At 42.5% G+C, this 22,300-nt stretch overlaps 1 protein-coding gene across 1 annotated transcript in view; it reads left to right on the forward strand.

Moving 5' to 3' along the window:
- Positions 1-400: 400 nt before the first annotated feature.
- Positions 401-22,300, forward strand: part of slc41a1 (solute carrier family 41 member 1) — a 37,868-nt gene continuing 15,968 nt past the window's right edge. Inside the window, exons 1-4 of the mRNA XM_028575848.1 lie at positions 401-732; positions 2,957-4,111; positions 12,602-12,709; positions 19,604-19,675. Coding sequence (XP_028431649.1) covers positions 3,626-4,111; positions 12,602-12,709; positions 19,604-19,675 — 666 coding nt within the window. The 5' untranslated portion in view covers positions 401-732; positions 2,957-3,625. The remainder of the gene's footprint in view (positions 733-2,956; positions 4,112-12,601; positions 12,710-19,603; positions 19,676-22,300) is intronic.

Consider the following 22,300-nt stretch of genomic DNA (forward strand, 5'->3'; position numbering starts at 1 on the left):
AACCCTCTTTCTACCGTGTGGTTTCGGGTAACTTTAGTGTAAACTTGTACTTATGTAAGGCTGCTTCATGTATTCTCTGTTGATCATTGACTCAAGTCCACCCCAGCTCAGTTTAGACTGTACTCATTTGCGTGTGCGCCCATTCATTCAGGAATCCAGGCCCATTGTTAAATTTAAACTTCTATCTCAGCCCCCTGGTAGTAAATTAGTAGGCTTGTGGAGGAGACGGGCAACGCACAGGCACACATTTCCACACACATGGGGGTAGAGGGAGGGGATAGGGGGACGGCTGGGACGCAATGGAAACGAGGGGTGGTTATGGAGGGGAGGGGAGGTCTATATCGTCAGCTCAGAGTGTGGAGGGAGGGCCCGCCTTGTGGCTTCCTGGCCCCCTGCACCGGACGGGTGTATTATAGATGCTCATCCAAGCAGCCGGGCGGCGGGGGCCACTGGACGGGTGCAATGTGACGGGGGTCGGGAGAGACTGGGACACACAGCCTTAACCGCGCAGGAGGGAGGGTTTAACCATTAACCACCATTAACCATTAAGGCAGCTGTGCAAAGCAGAGCCGGTACTGTAGGCTACATAAGGCTTGCGCACCGGCGCCCACGCCTCAGCCTGAGCGCGTTACCAAGAGGCGGAGGATCCATCCAGCCAGCCAGCCAGCCACGCGAAGGAGTGCTCGTGCTGTTACTGCTCGTCACTACTCTCCGGACCGCTGACACCAGAAGGTAACCACCGCCGAGGACCTGTGTATGACCTGCTGGACTTCTGAGCTGCAATTTCATAGAACAGAATGAGCGACGTAATGGTTTTTGTTTTTAATCTAACGGAATGTGTCACTTAGCGACTCAAACTGAAAAACAAACTCCAGCTTGTAACCTGTAACCTAAGTGTAGGCTAGTCTATCGTGATGATAAAGAATGGGAAAGGATGGTGTGTTTGCATTCATTTTCTCAAGTCCTATACTCGTGGTGATAGTGGCAGTGACATAAGGTCCAGCCCGGTGCTGGAACAGAAAGCCCTGTGCCCTTGGAGAATAGAATAGGAGGGCTCGTCTATTCAGCCCTGACCAGGGGAGCACTAATTTACGCCTTTGCCATGTTGGGTTCGGGTGGTGTTGGTCCTGACTACTAAACAGAGGATTGTTTCAGCGGGGAAAAGCCAAACTCTCTGTGCGGATGTCGCAACATGCAGGCGGATGAGAGCCGCGCCAAGTCCGCAGCAGTAAGACTGGAAGCAAGTAGATTGGCCTTCAAAATAAAAGGCTGTATTTATTTAGTAGTAGCCTAGGCCTACTACTTTCTAGTAGTTATTTGTATTCAGTCAGTCATACACATGACTGAAAAGACTGAAGACACACAGGCTGAAGCATCATTCTGATATGCCTACTTCAATTTGAGCTAGCCTCCAGAAACAAAAAAATAATATATATAGTTCTGTATATTTTCTAGGTAGCCTTCAACTTTCTATGTCATCTGTGTCCATTGTGCATTATCAGGTGAGGTGAAACTTAGGCTGCCATCCACAGCACATTGATCCCAATAGAGATCTGACAGCATCCTGTCTTAATATCATCTCTACAGTAACTAGGCCTGACATGTTTTCAGTCACTGCTGATTTAAGATTCAGGAGTTTTTGTGATGAGTTACTGAGGTCCATCTGTAGCTTAGAGAGAGAGAGAGAGAGAGAGAGAGAGAGAGAGAGAACAGTAAAATACATGTGCTAGATCATGGGTGTCAAACTCATTTCGGTTCATGGACCACATCCCCCTTATTTGATCTCAAGTGGGCCAGACCAGTAAACCACTCCAGAAACTTGATCTGCCACAGAGTTTCTTGTCAGCTGGATGTTGGCAAATGCAAGTTGCTTCTGTTACGACAGCGTTGTCAGGCCATTGTAGGAAAAATAATAATGTTACAGACCCAGGAGAGAGGGGTAATATTCAGAGAAAAAACTCTTGGAAAGAACTTGGATATTCTCGGAGATTAAAGTGGTAAATTTGTAATAGGAATGAATTACTTCTCTGCAATTTTCACACTTTGCAAAGTTATCCAGTGGGCCTGATTGGACCCTTTTGCGGGCCCTTTCTGGCCCACGGGCCATATGTTTGACACCCCTGTGCTAGACCTACCATCACTCCGTAGGACTATTAGCCTGACATGTAGCCTATATCTTCACACATCTGTTTCCATGATGACTCAAACATTCAACATTTCTGCTGCTTCATTCCACATGGAGTTGAAAATGGGAAATGTAACGAGGTTTAAAATGAGGCTTTTTTACTTCTATAAATTGGGTAAAATAAATCCTTTTTTGGTTTCCTTGACTGAACCTTTTATGTTTGCTGCTGTTGCTTTGAGTTTGCCTGAAGACATGTTAACGAGGCCGGGGGCCCGGGGGGGCCGGGGGTTGAGATGAGAGTTGTGTGACTCCGTTGCAGAGGATGTGCCCAGTAGCTCTGTTAATGGTAGAATATTTGTAGTTTGGCGCTGGATGTAAACTCACTGTTAGCATAGATCTAGGACTGTTAGTCTCCCCCCCACTGCTGCCATGATGTCAGGGGGGTTGATTTAGGTTGGCTTAAATACTTTTATAGTCTATTACAAGGCCTTATAGAGTATTTGTAGTAATCAAAGTGAACTTATGGTGCTTAAGGAGTTTTTATCATCCACAGTAATCGTGATGACGATGATGATGATGATGATGATGATGATGAAAATGGCTCATATTTAGTCTATATTACAGAGAAAAAAGTATTCTTTCAAAGATGGAAACTTAAAAACCACCATAGTTTTTTTTAGCTCTTACATGTTGCAGTCAGAGCTGAACTTAAAGGCCACCTCCAGCCACAGTTTCTTCCGGTTTAACGGTTAACGTTCTTTTTCAAAACAAACCTGGAACGGTCTTAAAGTGTTTACATTTGAATAATCCATGAATTTGTTCTTTTTCCAGGTGACTCTTGGCTCCGGTTCGAGAGGTGGGCTATTTTTTCTGCCGGCAGTAATTCAATCTTCATGCTGCAGACCTTTAAATATCTCCCTTGAAAAGCTCCCAGCAGCCACGTGGTGTAAGGTGAGACGTTGCCAGCCCGGTCCACTCACCAGTCTGACATGATCAGTGAACTGAGAGCATTACTAGTCTGCGCTGCAATCAGGCCACTTCAGACCTCCGATACGATTTTTTCTTTAGTTTACACTGAACTTTAAAGGACTGTTTCCAAGCGACTGGAGGGGATTTCTGTTGTGAGTCCCCACGCCTATTGTTTTCTCTTCTCTTCTGTTTTGAACCAGTATGCTCTCTTCTTTTTTTTGCCGGTCTACCCTGAGCACCTTGCAGTGAATGGAGAACATACTGGTTCTGCTCCCTAAGCACCGACAGGAACACGGGCTGTGCAGACGCCCGGCTGCATGTGCCTTGCTGCAGGTTTTTTCCTACAGAGCCGTTTTCTCCAGGTCTTTATTAGCGACCCCCACTCCCTGTCAGCCTCTTTAATGGGATAAATCAATTGGACTGATCAGGTTCAAAACCAGATCAGGTGGCCAATTCCATTCTGACTTCCCCAAAACTGTTAGGCAACCTGACCTTTTCTTGTCAAGTCCACTGTCTTCCAAAGGCTTCCGCATGGTACTTTGGTCGAAAGAACTAGACAAACTCCCTGACATCAGCATGTCCTCCGGGGCCATCGAGGCGAAGAAGGAGGGCGGCCCCCCGAGCCCGGCTCTACTCAACTCCAACTGCTCCGTCCCCCCGGTAATCCTCACCAAGGGCCCTGAGGAGGTGAGCCCAGGGACCGGGGCCGAGTTTGAGCTCACAGAGGTCCCGTCTCTCACAGAGAGGGCCGGCGAGGCCGGAGAGGATGAGGAGAGGACGGAAATTGTGGTGGCGATGGACTGCCGGGCCAATGCCAAAGGCCAGCGAGAGGAGGATGCTCTCCTGGAGAACGCAAGCCAGAGCAACGAGAGCGATGACACCAGCACCAATCAGAGCCCAGAACCACCGGCACCCCTCAAGGAGACCTCCTTCTCCATCGGCCTGCAGGTGGTCTTCCCCTTCCTGCTGGCTGGGTTCGGGACAGTGGCAGCTGGAATGGTGCTGGACCAGGTCCAGGTGAGTGATCCCAACATATTATATACTGTACATAGTAGGTTTGGGGAAAAAATGGATTCTCGTAGGTCTCGTGATTATTATTTTTTTTGCGAGGATATTTTAAAATATTTTCCCCAAAATTGATATTTTCTATTTTTTTTACCAATGATTCACCTAAATATGTCCTGTTTATCAGGTACCGCGACTGCACCATAACCGTTCCTAGCAAAACAGAGCGTAACCAAAAAGCATATCGTCCCAGCCCTAGTACAGCATAGAGCATACATCTATGAAAGATATGCTTGGTTCTGATTGGAATTAGAAACTGGTCAATCTAAATAAAGGATTCCGTGTGGTTAGTTATCTTTTAAGCCCAGTTCAGACCACAGATTCACGACCAGACGAGTTGAAACTTGCAAATACTTGCAAATACTTGCAACGCGTCGGTCTGCAGCGTTCTGAAACCTTCCAGTTCCCACCAATGAGAAGAGATGAGACGGTGTATCATCTCCATAGCAACGACTCTTTGTACTTCTGTTCTTACTTCCGACTTCCAGGCTTTTTGTAGCTGAATAGATCATTTGTTGCATCTAAATATAAATATAAATGTTTCTCTGATTCACGGCTTTGTCCTAGGCGCTCCCTCTCTTCAGTCATGAAGGACAGGTGGGAATGCAACCAGGACACATTGAGATCTGATCACTCAGACCACATTCGGAGGTGGTTTAGGCCGCATGTGGCCAAATTCTTATTACAGTGTTTACGCGTATGTGTCCTGGGCCGCGTTGAGGACTGTCTACTCAACTGTGAGCAGAACTACGTACTCATTCAAAGTATTTTTTAATGTCACAGAAATCACTGAGAGTCAATCGTATGTTTTGGATGTTATTAGCTAAAAGTGACGTGTCGCTGCATTTGTTCCGGTGCTGCCTGCTCTTTCCCCGGCCTGGAAAAGGCAGCCGTCGGTATACAATAACCTTATTTTTAGTTTCATAAAATGTCCCCCAATTCACCAATGTCTCCTTTTGTTATTTATTAGTCTGGCATGGCCAGACTTATCTCCACAGCAGTGTCTTATTCCAGCAGGCCTGAGTGGTCAAAGCAGCAGCTGTAAAATGGTTTCATTTCCTACAAACTCTTCCCAATAAAATTCTACCATTATTTTGTTATTTAAAAGCGTTTCACAAGTGGTCACTCAAGACACATTTGGAGACTGTCATTGTGCTGCTGATTCTGATGCTGTGCGTTTGGGGGTGGGTGGGGCAGTCGTCAGACACCATGGGGGTCTTTACCAAACCTTTCTCACCTCGAGCCTGCCTGCCTGTCCTCAGGGCTGGCACATAGTATTACACACTTGTCTTCTAATATACTGTCACATACCCTTCTATTTTAAATCTGACTTTTATAGAATAGAAACAGGAATAGAATGTGCTAATTGTAGTGCAGTGTGTAGCCAGAGAGCTGCTGGATCAACTCTGCCTCCAAAAAAAGATATGACTGAATTTATAATTACACTCTGAGTACATCTAAGAGTTCACGTGCAGTGTAGAAATGCAGGCCAAAGTCATGCTGACAGGTCCTATGTATTTTTTAAAGTCAGCTTGTGATGCAAATAAAGCTGGAGGTGTCAGGCTGCCAGGAGACCAATCTGGGCACATTGTGTACACGCACACTGATGCCAACATGGCGGACCCCAGGAACTCGGCACAGGGAGGAAGGGAAGAGGCAGGGGAATGAGTGTACTTTCTTTGAACACCTGAAATGGCAGCACACTTCAGTCGAGCGAGAGTCTGAGTGAAAACAAAAATACAATGCGGTGTCTAAGCCTCCATTACCATGCGGTTAGGTATCCTCACTAAACCAGGAATGCAGAGGTTTGAGGTCAAAAAAGTTTTCATGCTGCCTCAACTTAGGCACCATGCTGCTGCAGTCGCTCCAGTTTCCAAAACACTCAGTGCACCATTCCTTTAGAGGTGAGGCTGGGAAAGAGGAGGCATAGTGAAGGTACATGTACAGGGCCTCATCTCTCACTTCTTGTCAGCCATGCTTGTGCCTGTGGGCAAACCTTAAAGAAATGCTTTGGTGTGAGATGCAAGATGAGCCTTGACGGTCAGCCTAAAAAATGACTGTTCCAGTGAGTTTGGCTAAGCAGCTAGCAGGTTGTCTCACTGTCTAATTTGCCCTCCATGACACCGTGAAACACCAACTCAGCTAATCCGCCCCTGTCCTTGCAGGAAGGGAATTGTCTAACTCTCTCTCTCTCTCTCCGTCTGTCTCTGGTTCAGTCAGACTGTACCAGTTCTCTGCTAAAAGTGAGCTTGAAAACTGTAACATCTTAGAGCCTTTATTTGTTGTGTCTGCCTGGCCTGAGTTGGGGCTGTGTGATTAAATCAAATTTTAATCGTGATTTTGATTGTGGCTCCTAACGATCTGGAAAACAGAAGAAAAATGATTATTTTGCACATTTCGTCAAGTTCTTTGTCTAGTGTTCTGACTGAAAAAAAAAGTGTTAAGGGAAATTTCACAGCTCAAGGTGTTTTCACTGTTGATTTGTTTCACTGTTTTTTAACTGTAATAATTGCAACATCTTCAATGAGTAATCATGTTAAATACTTGTGATTTTAATATTGACCAAAATAATCGTGATAATCGAACAGGCCTTGCCTAAGTTTAGAAGTTGCGGCTTTTCACTTTCTGTAAGGCTTCTTTGAAATGTGACCTCTTTAACGTTGGTCACTTGACTTTACACACACGCACACACACACACACACACACACACACACACACAGCTGGCCTCATTCCCACATAGAAAGGGCTGTCCTGGCTGGTATAGAGGAGTGAGACGTCTGCATACTTGTGCTTAGTGATTTGGCAGCAGAATGACCTAAAACCATCAGTCTCTTCCAGCCAGGACTAGAAACCAGCTCACTTGGGTTACTCTCTAAAGGTTGCGTGTGGTTTGTAAAGGTCATGTAGTGCTAGTTTTCCTGGAAATGCCGGGGTCAAAGGCCAAATGGGTGACTTGCTATCAGTCACAGGACACGGTTTCAGATTCTAAAACATACGGTTTCTTCCTCTGTGCAAACAACAAATCAATGATGCAACAATAAAAACTTGTTAGTGCAGTAAGTGTTCATTATCATCTGTGTCTAGCAGCCTGTCCTGCACGTCAGTAGACTTAAACACAAAAATAAAGCGGTGGGACACAGCTTCAGCCTAAAAATACAGGCCCCAGAAAACAGGAAATCATAGTTGAAACAAGGGTTTAACACCAGCCAAACCCCCACTGCCCATCAGACACCATTTTGGTCCAACAGCATCCACTTACCTGGTTTTCACACAGGAGCCACCGCTAAACCAGGCCTGGGCTTATTCCCTCAAACTGAGGCTACATTTACACCGCTATGTTTTGGTTTAAAAACTAATATCTTTTGCTACGTCATTCCCCCTGCTCTGGTGTTTCCCCCTCTCATTCCCCCTGCTCTGGTGTTTCCTCCTCTCATTCCCCCTGCTCTGGTGTTTCCCCCTCTCATTCCCCCTGCTCTGGTGTTTCCTCCTCTCATTCCCCCTGCTCTGGTGTTTCCCCTCTCATTCCCCCTGCTCTGGTGTTTCCCCGTCTCATTCCCCCTGCTCTGGTGTTTCCTCCTCTCATTCCCCCTGCTCTGGTGTTTCCTCCTCTCATTCCCCCTGCTCTGGTCTTTCCCCCTCTCATTCCACCTTCTCTGGTGTTTTCCCCTCTCATTCCCCCCTGCTCTGGTGTTTCCTCCTCTCATTCCCCCTGCTCTGGTGTTTTCCCCTCTCATCACGGGGGGAATATACATGCTGCCTCCTGTTTATGCCCAGTATACGAGAATGTTGATGAGATGTGTCATGTTAGTTTAAACGGAGATTAGTTCTTCTACTGGCGCTAAAAACACTTGTGTGCACAGAGATAATTTTTGGCTCAAAACTCAAAGCTTAAAAACTAAAATGTTGCAATGTAAATGTAGGCTGAATCATCATTCGGTCTTCCAACCATGGCTCTATTCACTGGATAAAGTTGATGCTCAAATGAATGCATCATTAGTATTCCATTCAGTCCAGGATTTTCCTAAACAATGTCACCAAAATATAAAATATAGGACCTAGTGCATTTTTTCTAAACGTTCAATAGTGTCCATTTGCACTATTCTATTGCTTGATTTAGACCTTCTATTGATATTGGTCAGTCTTTTCTGTCAGGCAAAGATGTTATGTCCTGACAATCATTGACAAGATATCAGCTCACAGCTATTAACACCTGTCAGTATCCCAGACAGGTACTTGGTTAGGATGTGAGTGATGCAAATTGCAAGGATTAGTAGGTTAAAATGCTTTTTTGTTGCCCATAACCCTGGCTAATTTTTCACTCTGTCCAGGATCTTCAGGAGTCATTGGATTGGTTGCTTATTTGTACTTGCCCTAGTCAGATAGTTCAGGTTTTACCCTGCATCTACTTTCATCTGGTCCTTAGATGCAAACAGTCCACATCTCTGGCTTCTTTAGGACTTAGCTTAAAGCTCGATCATGCTTTTTCTGTACATGTGTGGGAACGTTAGTGCCAAATTTGTACCTGAAAACTCATCCATTTAATGCCAATGAGGTCTTGTTGCATAACATATTTGAGGATCAACTCCACTACGCCCAATGCCTTTGGCCACAGCTATGTTAATTCTACCCTCCATGGCATGTGTTGGCACACAAAGCTGGACCCAACCTGTATCATGCATGGAAACAAACACCACCTGATGCAGTTTCTGTGACGCTGCCGGAGGTCATCTTAAAGTTTTATTTGGGGGGCATTTTTAGGCCTTTATTTTCACAGGACAGATGAAGACATGACAGGGGAGAGATAGGGGGAATGACATGCAGCAAATGTCAGAGTCGAACCCGCGTTGAGAAGCAAACCTGTATATATGTGCGCCAGCTCTACCAACTGAGCTAACCCAGCCACAGACATTACGTGCCATCTTGTCTTGCATTGCCTGACCTATATCCACAGCGTTGTGACAGCGCTGAAGTAAGGTGTGCCTACACCACACATACATTCTGGGATAGGAGAAAAAAAACTGCTCTGTTTTTCTTGCATTACTTTAAATCAGTCACAATCGTCTTATGCTAAGCTCCAGATGCAAAATAGTCTCAGGAAGGAACTTGTTTTGGTGGAACATTTGCATATAGGGAGCCTCTGGAATGGCTAATTCTAATTAAAACGCATACAATATTAAATTAACTGTTCACACAATACAGTAACGTGAGCTATTTAAATGATCTGGATACATGGTTAAATGTAATTTGCTCCTACCAGTGTATCACCGTATGTACTTGTATCTGTCCCGAAACATTGGCATTGGCATGATGGCTCTCCATCTATCGTTGCCAACAAGTATTTCTGGTTTTACGTATATGATGCAAGCAGCATTTTTTTGTCCATGTCGTTATCTTACCCGGCGTAATAAGCTGCAGCCACCCTCCTAATTCGCTAATTCAGTGCAGGCGATAGGCCATCTTTGGAAAATAAAACTTTTACCATAACCGGTAGACAAACATGCGATCACGTCCCTTTAAGATAGTAAATGCCCTAAACATATATTTGTAAATCTTTACAATCATTCCCTAAAAGAACCAAGCAGGCCTGCCTTATTGCACAATCCAAATTTTCTTCAAAACTTGAAATTTTCACGATGTAGCTTGCTTGCTCGAAGGTTGTTGTGTTGTTTCCTCATAGCAAAGGGATTTTGAGAACGCTAATACACAGATAGCAGAATCGGACAGGCAAATCCTGACATGTCAGCCTTTATCCTGGAAATGTACTTCCGTTGCCCCAGACTACGTTCCATCAGGTTCAGCTTCCCACTCAGTACAGAAAGTACAGTGATCATAAATGAAATTGGGCCATGTTGCTCAACTGGGCAACCCAACCCCTGTGGGGCTTGCATTCCAAAGCTCCTATAGGTCTGTACACAGAGGTACTGGGGTTGTCCAGTAGAGTTCCTAGAACCGAGGAGGTGGCCATGAGGAGGGAGGGCTTGCTTGGCTCAGAGCCAGTGTTCCAAGGAGACAACAACATATATCACCACAGGGGAGGCAAAGAGGGAGATAGGGGAGTAAAACAGACGTAGAGAGAGAGGGGGAGAAAGCTTGAAAACAAGCGGCTGTGAAATAAGAGAGGAGTGCTCACAGAGGTGCTCACAAGGCTGCTGGGTTGGCAGAAGGCGGTGGGCCAAGCTGAGGGACTGGCTGTTGGAAAGGAGCTCTGCTTGGCCTGATGACAACAAGGGGATTTTAACCCACACTGGAGTTTCGGTGCCACACCTACTGATACAACACAAACTAAGCTGTAGACGGGACAGATAATGGGTGCCCTTATCTGTCCTGTATAGTACAACATAGTGACATATACAGTGGGAGCAACATATCGAAACAGAAATCCAAGCTTGCTAGTGAGAAATGCAGGACAACAGTGTTTGTATGTAGCTTCAACGTCTGCTACTCCTCGTCTATTTTCTCCTCTTTTCTTTTCTGTGTCAGCTGCAGTGAATATTGATTCAGCTCTGGGCAGACTGGACTGTAAGTGCTGGGGGCCTGTGGGACCGGCCCCAAAGATAAGCACTTTTACTAGGGATAGATCAATGGCCTCAGCCTTAGCAACAGCTTTGTGTTTGGCCAGACCAGACCCCAAACCTGCTATCACTGCATGAACTTTAATGGAGGCACTGCAGTGGGAGGCACTTCACTACAGTGACAAGCCTGAGACTCACAGGGAACCCAACTCTCAAGAGCTGGCCAGCAGCCATGGAGGAGGTTATCTAGTGGCAGGTCTTATAACACCAACTTTAAATTTCACGAAAGGCTATCTACTAGGATCAGGATGTGTAGCTGAGCAGACACGTTATCTTGCCAGTGCTAAACATGATTTGTGATTCTCTCAAGCAAGCCCACCATCTGCCTAAATTGTCCTTTAGATGAAGTTGGCCTAGCTCCTGGCTGGCTAGCTCCTTAGGAAAATGATGTTCCCATTCCTAAAGCTACGTTTGGTTGACTCGGATTGGTTGAGGAAACAGCCATCAGTGGCTATAACACCAGACCTTTGAATTGCTAAACAAATCAAATGTGTGCAATACAGAGGTCTGGAACCAAGCTCCACACAACCCTAAAACAACACATGAAATTAACTTTATACTTCATGTTAGGAGGGTTACTTTTAAAATCCACTACAGATTACTGAATACATGTCCTAAAATTTAATTTCTAACGTTTTCCATTAGATGACTCAAATTAAGTAACATATTCTAAATACTTTGGATTACTTTTAGAACACTTCAAAATGTCTTGCTGAGCTTATTTGACTAGGTCTTCTATTTCCATGCCAAAAACACATTCCTGACCATGTCCTAGCTGTGCGTCTCCTCTGCCATTGTGATGTGACAGGTGCACATCACTTTAAAAAAAGAAATCTGTTTAGATAATGCTTGCCTTATATGCATTTTAGAGCAAATAAATCAAAAACAAACTAGAAGGGCACTTGGAGAGCGCAAACCTTCGCCAAGGCCATGCCCCATCTCGCAAAGTTAAGGCAAACATAGTTTGAGTATCAGCCCAGTGATTCGAATTTGCTCCCAAATGTAATGGGTTCTTCCTTGGCCCATGCTACATCCTTCCACCAAGTTTCGTGAAAATCGGACCAGTTGTTTTTTTGTAATCCTGCTGACAGACCAACAAACTAACAAACCAACCGAAATGAAAACATAACCTCCGTGACGGAGCTAATAAAGTAAATATATTTTTAGTACTGACTTTTTTCAGAAAACCAACAATTTAAACCGTAACGGATTACAGTTACTCATGCTTTGTATTTTGAATACGTTATCCCGTTACTCCCCAACTCTGTTTATACTTACAGTACATGAAAGGTTCCTCCTACAGAGAAAAATGAAATGTATATAAAAATGCTGTATACATTGCCGAAGTAATTATGAAGGTACAGAGTTTTGCATTAGTGTGAACCGCCCATGTGTATTAACAGGAATATTAATATTTGTTCAAAGTAATAACATTGTTATCGTAACTCATTTGTAATAAACCATTTTAGTGATAGAGAGATATGAGGCAGGCCAGTGTCCTTGTGTTAAAGCTGCAGTAGATAAGGATTGGTGGGTAAAGGTGAAAGAGGGGAATCACAAGGGAAAAGAAAAGGGGAGAATGGAAGCCAGAAGAGGAGGATGATAAATCATTTCTACACAAAGTCCCAGTGACCCTGATCTTGTTAGAGGAGAGAGCTGAAATGATACATAGTGTAAAAGGTCTGTAGAGACACACTATCTGGTCCATCACACAGGTCTGGTTTCACCGCTGAATCAATCAATATTAAAGAACAAGGTCACAGGACCCACTCTCTACATTTACTGTAGGTGACAGTGTCCCGTGTCTCTGTGAGCAGTGTGTTCATTATGTCGCTGTTGTGTTACTGATATTACATGGTGGTCGTTGCAGCACTGGACGGTGTTTACGGAGGTGTCGGAGGTGTTCATCCTGGTTCCAGCACTGCTGGGGCTCAAAGGCAACCTGGAGATGACGCTGGCCTCCAGACTTTCAACAGCGGTAAGAAATGTGTGTGTTTGTGTGAGAGTGTGAATCTGTGTGTTGGTGAGGTCTTATCTTTAAGACAGAGATTTAATAGTTATCCCAAAGTACCAAATTTACAGTATGTCCTACCCAAAGTGCCATTGCCTGTTTTCTATTGCATTATTCAAACTGAAAAAAACTAATCTTATCTCTAAAGTAGCCATGTGTAGAATTGTTTTGTATATCACTGCAGATTTGACTAATTTTATTGTGGTTGTGTTTAGTGTAAAGTTATCTATTTCTCTTTGCGTGGCAACCCCCATCAGACCCATTAAAGCTGAGTGTTCTTGGGGTCAGAGGTTATATTGCCAAATGTGACCTGGGTTTCAGATAAACTGATAGCAACATTCCTGTCCCGTTCACTTGAGCACAAAGGTTGGTTTTGTCTTAATATCTTGTTCATCTCAAACAGTAGAGAGAAATAATTTGGACCAGTATATATTTTTGCGTATATTAATTTGAACTAGTAATTACAATAGCTTGTTAGGTACTATGCTGGTTTAGTCAAACCAAAGGCCATGCTGTTGTAGCTGACAGACCAGACTGTCCACACCCAGAAAACGACCGCATAGATCGATTGAACAACCCATATTTACATTTCTTGTTAGGGTGCGACCTCTGCTGGCTGTAGTAATTATCGCGAGAGCAAACGAGGAAGTGAGGTGACAAAGTATAAGGGCGGCAAATTACGTGTAAGGATGGATGGGTCAAACAAACACAGGACTTTTGACTCATGAGACCGTGTTTTGTGTCCCGTGTGAAACCATAAGCCAACTGTCACTTTCTGAAATCAAGTTTCCCAGTCACACAGAGTTGTACGGACCTTAGTCCGTGACGCAATGACATCTGTGACGTCACGTTACGTCCTCATTTTAGTAGTTACTGTATCAGGGTTTCTGCGGGGTCTTAAAAAGTCTAAAAATGTCTACAATTGTAGGCCTTAAAAAGTCTTAAATTTACTGAAGTATTGTGTTCTAGGTCTTAAATCATTTTAAACAGGTCTTAATTGTCCTAGGCCCATGTAACGCTACATCTAATGATCATTGAAATGTTTTTTACTTACTTCTGTAGTTCTTTCTTTCGATAGTCCAAATATAATCTGCTGTATAGGTACAGATTATTATTACTCTGTCGCTTTTATTCAATTTGAATACATTTATGTACTTTGCAAGTATTTTTGTGACTTTGCAATTCGTTGTACTACTACAAATAAATACTTTTATTTTGTGATATAGGTCTTAAATTTCATTCATAAAGGTCCTAAAAAGTTCTTAAAGTCTTAAATTTGACTTGGTAAAACCTGCAGAACCCCTGTGTATACAGCCAGTCTCTGACTTATTTTTACTAACCCTTGCTAAGTATTTTTGTTGCCTAAACTTAACTTATCTAGTTCTGTTTCACGTTAACTAGGTGTTTAAAACTGCACCCGTTACATTAAATGGATCAGTCACATGATTAAAATATCCACTGCAGTCACTTGATTAACATAGTCATACATGTTGTTTTCAACCTACCCACATTAATGTTAAGGTATCTGTTTTGTGATAAGCTTACTGTGTTTGATTTAACCAGATATTGAAGGTCTTAGTAGGGTTAGCAGCTTCCGTTAGCCAGAAGAGCAGGCTTCAGCTCTTTAATTAACTTTAAAAAAAATACATTAATTCAATTTCTTGAGTCTGTATTATGGTGTTGTTCTTGTATAATTATAGCTAGCTTATGCCTGCTAGCTAACCATATTCACATTTTAGACAGTTACATGTCATTTTGGTCAAGCTGCAGGGTTTCCACAAGTAGATTGTGATGCTATTGGTACATCTATTGTCTGTGGTTCATGCCAATAATGACGCTCTCTGAGCTAAAATGGTCCATTGTATAGTCTGAGTGTTCAATGACCTAGCAGCGTTGGTGACCAAAGGTTAGCAGCACACCCTATGGTTATGAAGACATAAGAAAATGAGTCCAGTATCGCTCTTAAGCGCACCAATCCTCACATTCTTTCCACTGGCCTGTAGAAAACAGGTGACGAAGCTGATTGTCTTTGCTAACAGCGGCCCACCCAGCATGAAGAGCTCACCGCAGTCACAAAAATAATCTATTCTAACAAGACATTTAGAATTAGTCTGACAGTTTTCATGCCCTGTAACAAGGGAATATCACATACTCAGTGGTAGAAATATTCAGATGTTTTGTAGAAATACTCTTACAAGTAAAAGTCCTGCATTCAAAACTTTACTTAAGTAAAATTAAAAAAAAGTATCGGCACCACAAGAAAGTACCCAAAGTAAAAGCACTAATTATGCAGAAAGACCCATTTCAGTATTAATATAATCACTTTAATATTGCAGCTGGTAAATGTGGGGCTAAGTCTTATCTATTTATAGGCCTACACGTTATATATTAGGCAGCTTGTGAATTTATTACTGGGGATAAAGTCTAATTGTCTAAAATTTGAATGAGACACAACGGTTGCTTTTTTTTGGTTTCAAATGTTTTTAGTTAGTGTTATGCCTAACTTCCCCTGATGTTTCCATATTATTTCAGAGTGCAGATATGACGGTGAATCAATGACAGATTGGGAGACGTTGTCACCAATGTTTCAACACTGATTTAACAAATTGTCAATGGTTGTTGGAATCTGGCTACGATATTAAATCTGGAGCTTGTGTGGCTCTTTTCAAAGTAAGGACAATGTCTTGAAAGGACTTACTGTAGCAGACAACATATACATTATGATATAAGTATCGTCATTTTACATGGAACCAGGGACATGAAGAGGATGTTAGAGGGGCAGGGGCCCAAATTTTGCAAATAACTAAATAAATATATCCCTGGAATGACAACTTTTGCAACACTATTAAAGGGATATTAAAATGTATGTGTTTAAAACAAACCCATGACTAAGGACGTAGGTTTCATGTCATTGTATTGCTTTCAAATATTTTTGTTAACCCTGCTGATTCAACAACACACATGTAGGCATCATTTAGATATTTAAAGTCTTGTTTTAAGATTTCAACAGAATTAGCAGATATAATGACTTTATTTGTATTAACTTCTTTCTTTGTTTGCACCGGTCCCATTTGTCAAGCTGCATAGTTTAGAGTTCAGCATAAAAGGATTCTCACATCCATCATCACAAAGTAGGCCAGAGTGTGGTGCTTGTCCTGAGACATTACTGTTAGCTCTCTGCTGGCTGGCCCCAGCAGGACCACGTTTCTTTCCATGCCGCCGCTAATTATGTGCAGATTAAGACCACTGTAAATTTCCTAATGTGCTTATTAGTGATAAAAAAATAATGTAATCCCTAGGACTGGCTGGCTGTAGGAGTCTTCAATTCACATGACCGTGTTTCCTTTGATATTTCTTTTTTTTAATATTTCACTCAAACGAGTCTTGTCTTTCTACTTTTTATCAACACGCAGTTGTTTTCTCACTTCTGTCTTATCCCCTCTCATGTTACTGATTGTACGTATTTGGATAATGATATTTTGTGGATTACAAGAATTTGGCAGCACCTGCACCGCATCCGAGTTGCAAAAACAATACAACATTGACCACACTATAATCTGCGATTACAACCAATACAAAAGCCTACTTTATCCTCATCCTATGTGTATTAGATGTTTCAACATACACTGCATTCACATATGTGGCTCTAACCATGTAATCAAGAGATTTGCTCCGAAGTGAACAAGTTGCAAATGAATGGTGTTTTTAAATGTGGAGTGATGCTTTTGAATTGTAGGGTGTTTCAGCCTCTCATCCTTCTTTCGTCCTCTGTGAATCACTTTCACTGATGATCCAAAGACCACTAATACACACACACACACACACACACACACACACACACACACACACACACACACACACACAAAGCTGAGGTCTCTGCATCATCATCACATATCTCATAACACCAGGCGATGCTTCTGCAAATTTCTGAGCTCATCTGTGTACTGAATCAGTTTGCACATTGATGTTCTAAAAGGACATTTTTCTATGAGTGGCAAAAGCTTGTTCTATCTGAAAGCAACTATATGCGTCGCTTCACTTGTGGAGTTGATTGTGAGTCTATGATGCCCATAGCCTGGCTCCGCCCTACATACTTCCGCTCAATTTTCATTTTCCTTCAGTACTCCGTCTGGGTTTTCTCCAGCCAAATATTTGGCGGTCCAATCAGTGAACAGGGGGTGTGGCTGAGAACAATGCAGTGAGGTCGTGCACTAGTTTGATTTGTAGTTCCGTTGTGACAATGCTGCCGAATATCCAGAAGTTAAAGCCAGAGCAAGAACAATCTTTGCTGAGTTGTGTTGAGGGCCGTGATGTTGTGGCCCTAAGCCGACGTCACGACCAAACGTTAGCGATTGGTTATGGCAGATCCAGAGTGGCTCTGGGCAGATCAAATTGTTTTTTTTTATTTAATTTAATTTTAATGTGAGACAATACAAGAAACTACAAGTGATACAAGACATAAACAGACAGGAAGTACACATAAAGAAAGAAAAATAAATACAAATAAAAGAGTAAAGTAAAATAGCCGTTGCAGTGCAAAATTAAATATTTCATGTGCTTATTCAGTCACTTTTCAAATTCCTACCCCATTCTTCTTTTAAGTATAATTCTAATGGGGACCATTCCCTTACAAAAACATCAAGCGTGTTTCTTAGTACATGTGATAGTCTCTCCAATGGCAAGATGGACATTCATTTTTCATACCACATTGTAATATTAGGAGCATCTTTGTCTAACCATTTATGTAGTATTTTGAGGCGTGCAGCATACAAAGCAACTCTAAGAATGTACCTGTACCTACGATCACAATTGGCATCCAGTCCCAGTACCAAATGGTATGGATTTAGTGGAATATCAAACCTAAAAATGTTCTTAATCTCGTTTTGGACCAATAGCCAGAAACTTGAGATTTTTGGACATGATGTCCGTAAGTGCCACAGCTATTTTTACATTTCACACATAATGATGAGCACATAGGTTCATATTTACATGGAATAGCAGGGGTAACATGCAGTCTGTGGATAATCTTATATTGAGTCTCATAGGATTTATTAGAACATGTAATTTTCTTTGCATTCAACAAGATCCTTTTCCACAACCCCTCATCCAGTTGGGATCCAAAATCTTCACCCCAGGAAGTTTTACTATTAATCATAGGGGTGATGACAAAATATAACTTAAAACTTTCTTCTTTAAGGAAGAAGCCTTTAATAGGATTTTCAAGCGGGTTCGTACTCAAGCCACACACATATATATTGGTATAGAATGGATATTGTGTTTGAGGACCAGGCTAGTGTACCAGAGTCTGGTAGGACCAGGCTAGTGTACCAGAGTCTGGTAGGACCAGGCTAGTGGACCAGAGTCTGGTAGGACCAGGCTAGTGGACCAGAGTCTGGTAGGAGTGTACCAGAGTCTGGTAGGACCAGGCTAGTGGACCAGAGTCTGGTAGGACCAGGCTATGATGCCCCCAGTGCTCTGCACAGACGTTTGGCTTTCTCTTATCTCTCCTGTCTAATGTCTGTGGCAGTCTGCCCCCTCTGAACGACAGAATCAAGCATGGCTGAGGTAGCAGGAGGAGTCCATGCACACATTCACATGGTGCTGATGGGTGAGGAGTAGGTTTGTGTGGCTATGTGGCAGATACACAAAATCCAATGACGCACAGTTCTACACACATGAGCGTCAAGCTCCCTGTCATGCTGCTAGAAGCAGTTGTCAAATGAGGATGGTGCTACATTGTGAGACTTTTGAGAGGGAGACACACAGAAAAAAACAATATTAACACCCAGTCATCAAGACCATCTCACTATGGCTCTTCATTATTAACTAGTTATTAAACATCGAAATACTTTTAACATTGCTTTATCTTTATGTATAGTCATAATTTTCAGAGTTTCAGCATTAAAGAAACCTCCCACTTATCATAATAGCATGTCTTTTTAAGTTTTGCACTACTTTAGTGTCTCTAATCCTCTTAATATTTGTTTTACAGTAAGTCAGTTAAGAGGATGTATTCAACGTTTTACTGTATAAAAGTTAAAATCTGTATACAAGACTCGAAACGCCATTACAGTAATCAACACAAGCCAACAGATGTGTAGCAATAGTGTGTACTTTGGAGACATGTTTCTAGCTGCCTGGCCAATATAAGTCCAATATTCACTCTCTCCTTACCTTATTCACTTTCTTTTGTTCTCCAACAACTCCTAAGAAAAGTCTGTAGCTGCTGGATAATTGTGAAGAACAATTGTTAAAGTAGAAGTTAAACTGTAATTATCCTACAAACTTTATACTTAAATAAATATGTATTCTTAGAAACTTCGTAAACCGCTTTATTACATAAATCCAAGCATGAAGCAGATTTCCCTCCCCACAGACTTGTGTGTGTTTTCATTGGTCCAGATGTTTCCTTCCCTCTACATATGTAAATGTTAGAGGACAGGAAGGAAGAGGAGATCCTCTGTTTGTGTCCTCTCACTGTGGATGAGCATCAGGATCATTGCTGTGGACACACAGTAGCCCACTGTAGCCACTTGAGACCGTGTGTGTGTGTGTGTGTGTGTGTGTGTGTGTGTGTGTGTGTGTGTGTGTGTGTGTGTGTGTGTGTGTGAGAAAGAGAGAAAGAGGGAGATGAGATAAGTGGAGTCTGCCACAGGGTGGGGGATCAGATCAGAGTGTCTTTGTCCAGAGAACTGACATCTGATTGTTCTGATAGGAACAAGAGGCAACAGCATGGACACACGCTGTATACACACACACCCACACACACACACACACACACACACACACACACACACACACACACACAGACACAGACACACACATATATGTTGAACTTGTGTGTTCTTGTCTCTCTTTCAGGCTAATATTGGTCAGATGGACACAGCTAAGAACATGTGGAAGATGATCATGGGGAACTTGGCCCTCATCCAGGTAACTGAAGCACATCTCTAGAGGACGATGAAGTCAACTCTCTGACCACGCTTAACCAACCAGGGTACTGGGAGGAAGAAATCAGATTATGAGTTTATGTGCTGTTCAATGTTCTAAAACGCCATTTATATGCAAACATTTTAATTGTAAGTTTGACTTTGCATTGAATTATTTGGGATACCACAATGCACAGCTACAATACCCCCTTTTGGGGGGTCAATTCTTAATGTAAACATTAAAAAAACAAACATATTTGAGGGTTGCTTCTTGCTTGTACAATTTAAAGCAAAAGTTCTCTGAGAATTTATTTTTATATCCAAGCAAAGTTGGTAACGTAACTGAAATTTCCCTAATTGATATCAAATTGAATCGGAAATGTAATTGAAGCGGGATCTTATGAATCAAAATCAAATAGATTCTGGAAATCATTGGCGATACCCAGCCCTAGCTACAAGTAATGAGGCTTTTTCTTTTCTCCTTTCAGACTTTTGTCACAGCTACATGATCCTTGTTCAGGATTTTTATAATGCACAAAACAACCTTTAAAAACCTGATTACGTGGCCGGGTTGGCTCAGTTGGTAGAGCGGGCGCACATATATAGAGGTTTACTCCTCGGCGCAGCAGCCTCGGGTTTGACTCCAACCTGCGGCCCCTTTGCTGCGTGTCGGTCCCCTTCTTGTGGGACTTGAGTAGAAGTTGAAGTGCTCTTTAAGCACCACACTTAAGTAGAAGTAGTAAAGTATTCAACATTTTTTGTACTTAAGTATTGCAAGTAGTTTATTTTAAAATGTACTACTCAAGTACTAAAAGTACAAGTATTGTGTTATGTAGTTATTAAAGAAAGCCATCAAATTTTGAATATCATATTGTTGGAGTTCAACTTTTTACTTTTTATTAAGACGGTGCATTATAGGCAGTCACAAGCTGTACATGGCTGGATATATGAAGGAGGTTTCTGAAATAAACCCCAAAAGGCACATTAATGTCACAGCTGTTATAACTACTATTATCTGCTACAACAGTGGGTTATTAATCACTTATTAACAAATACTGAAATAAAATGTGTGATGTAGTGGAAAGTTAGCGAGCTAGCAAAATACAGATAAACTAGCAGCTTCCCATCACAGGGTCAAAGGGTTAACATTCAGGACTCACTGCAGACTCAAACAACTCAGGAATAGCTTAAAGGTGCTCTAAGTGATGGCACGCGTTTTTTTAGGCTACAGCATTTTTGTCACATACATTAAACATCTCCTCACTATCTAGCTGCCTGTCCCCTGAACACACTGTAAAAAACACCTCCTCACTATCTGCTAGCTGTCTGTCCCCTGAACACACTGTAAAAAACATATCCTCACTATCTGCTAGCTGCCTGTCCCCTGAACACACTGTAAAAAACATCTCCTCACTATCGGCTAGCTGCCTGTCCCCTGGTGGGGTTAGTTTGCTAAAGCACGGAAGGGAGGGGGAGGGGACGGGATGAGGAGGAGGGAGGGGCGAGCTAGTCTCGTTTTGTTTGAAATACTTTGAACGTCAACAAGAATAACGTCTCCCAACATGGTTTACAGCACCTTTAATCTGCTGCAACAATTCACAACCGTAACGATGCAGCACATAAAAAATATATCGGAGTAAAAGTATTAAACTCATTGAAAATATGTACTCAAGTAAAAATGGAAGTAGGAGAAAAAAATAATACTCCAGTAGAGTACAGATACAGCCTTTTAGTACTTAAGTAGAGTGGTGAAGTAGTTCTACTTCGTTACTATACAGCTCTGCAAAAAATTATCTTTAAAAAACACAACCTGATTACAGTTTAACATGGCCAAATAATTAGGGTTTCTCTTGGACCCTTAACCTGATCAAGGAAACCCAGTTTTTGCTTTACATAACATTTCAGGAATCAAATTACTGCCACACCTGGGAACAATCTGGTTTCATAAGTGCACTGTGTGTACAGTAAACAGAGCAATGGATCATTACTGGGCACACCAGTAACGCTAGTGTACTGGGTGACTTCAAGCTTCTGAACTCTAGCTCTGATCAGAAATAAAAAGTGACAAACTATTTGATTGAAAGCACATACTTACAGCCACTACACACACACACACACACACACACACACACACACAAACACTAACGCTACACCAGCACAGTGTGTTTCCACATATTTTCGGATCTGACTGCACCTTCAGAGCGATAAGGGTTAGGGGTGTCACAATTTTTCTCTCTCCAACCCTGCCTACTTGCACACGTCTGAAGAAAAACAGGCTTGCCTGCCTAAAGCATGCAGCTAAAGAACTAAAGAAGAGCTGAACTTTTCCAGACACCATGGCCACTGCGGGACACAACAGAACTGGAAAATCCCCCCGCTTCCCTGAAATCACGGTTGTGACAACGTTTCACCTTCTCCTGAGTTATGTAAACACACCACGAACTGTAAAGCCTGTGGGCTCTGATTTTACTAAATGCTGTGTTCAGGTGCACCTCGTTAACCTCATGGTGCATTTAATTGCACCTTGTAAACTCTGAGAAACTCAAACTGTTGTTGTAAAGTTCCCTTCTGCCATCTAGTGGCTCCTGCTGTCACTACTGAAAAGAAATTTGAATCGAATCGTGACCTT

The sequence above is a fragment of the Perca flavescens genome, chromosome 4, assembly GCF_004354835.1.
Source record: "Perca flavescens isolate YP-PL-M2 chromosome 4, PFLA_1.0, whole genome shotgun sequence".
Taxonomy (NCBI): Eukaryota; Metazoa; Chordata; class Actinopteri; order Perciformes; family Percidae; genus Perca; species Perca flavescens.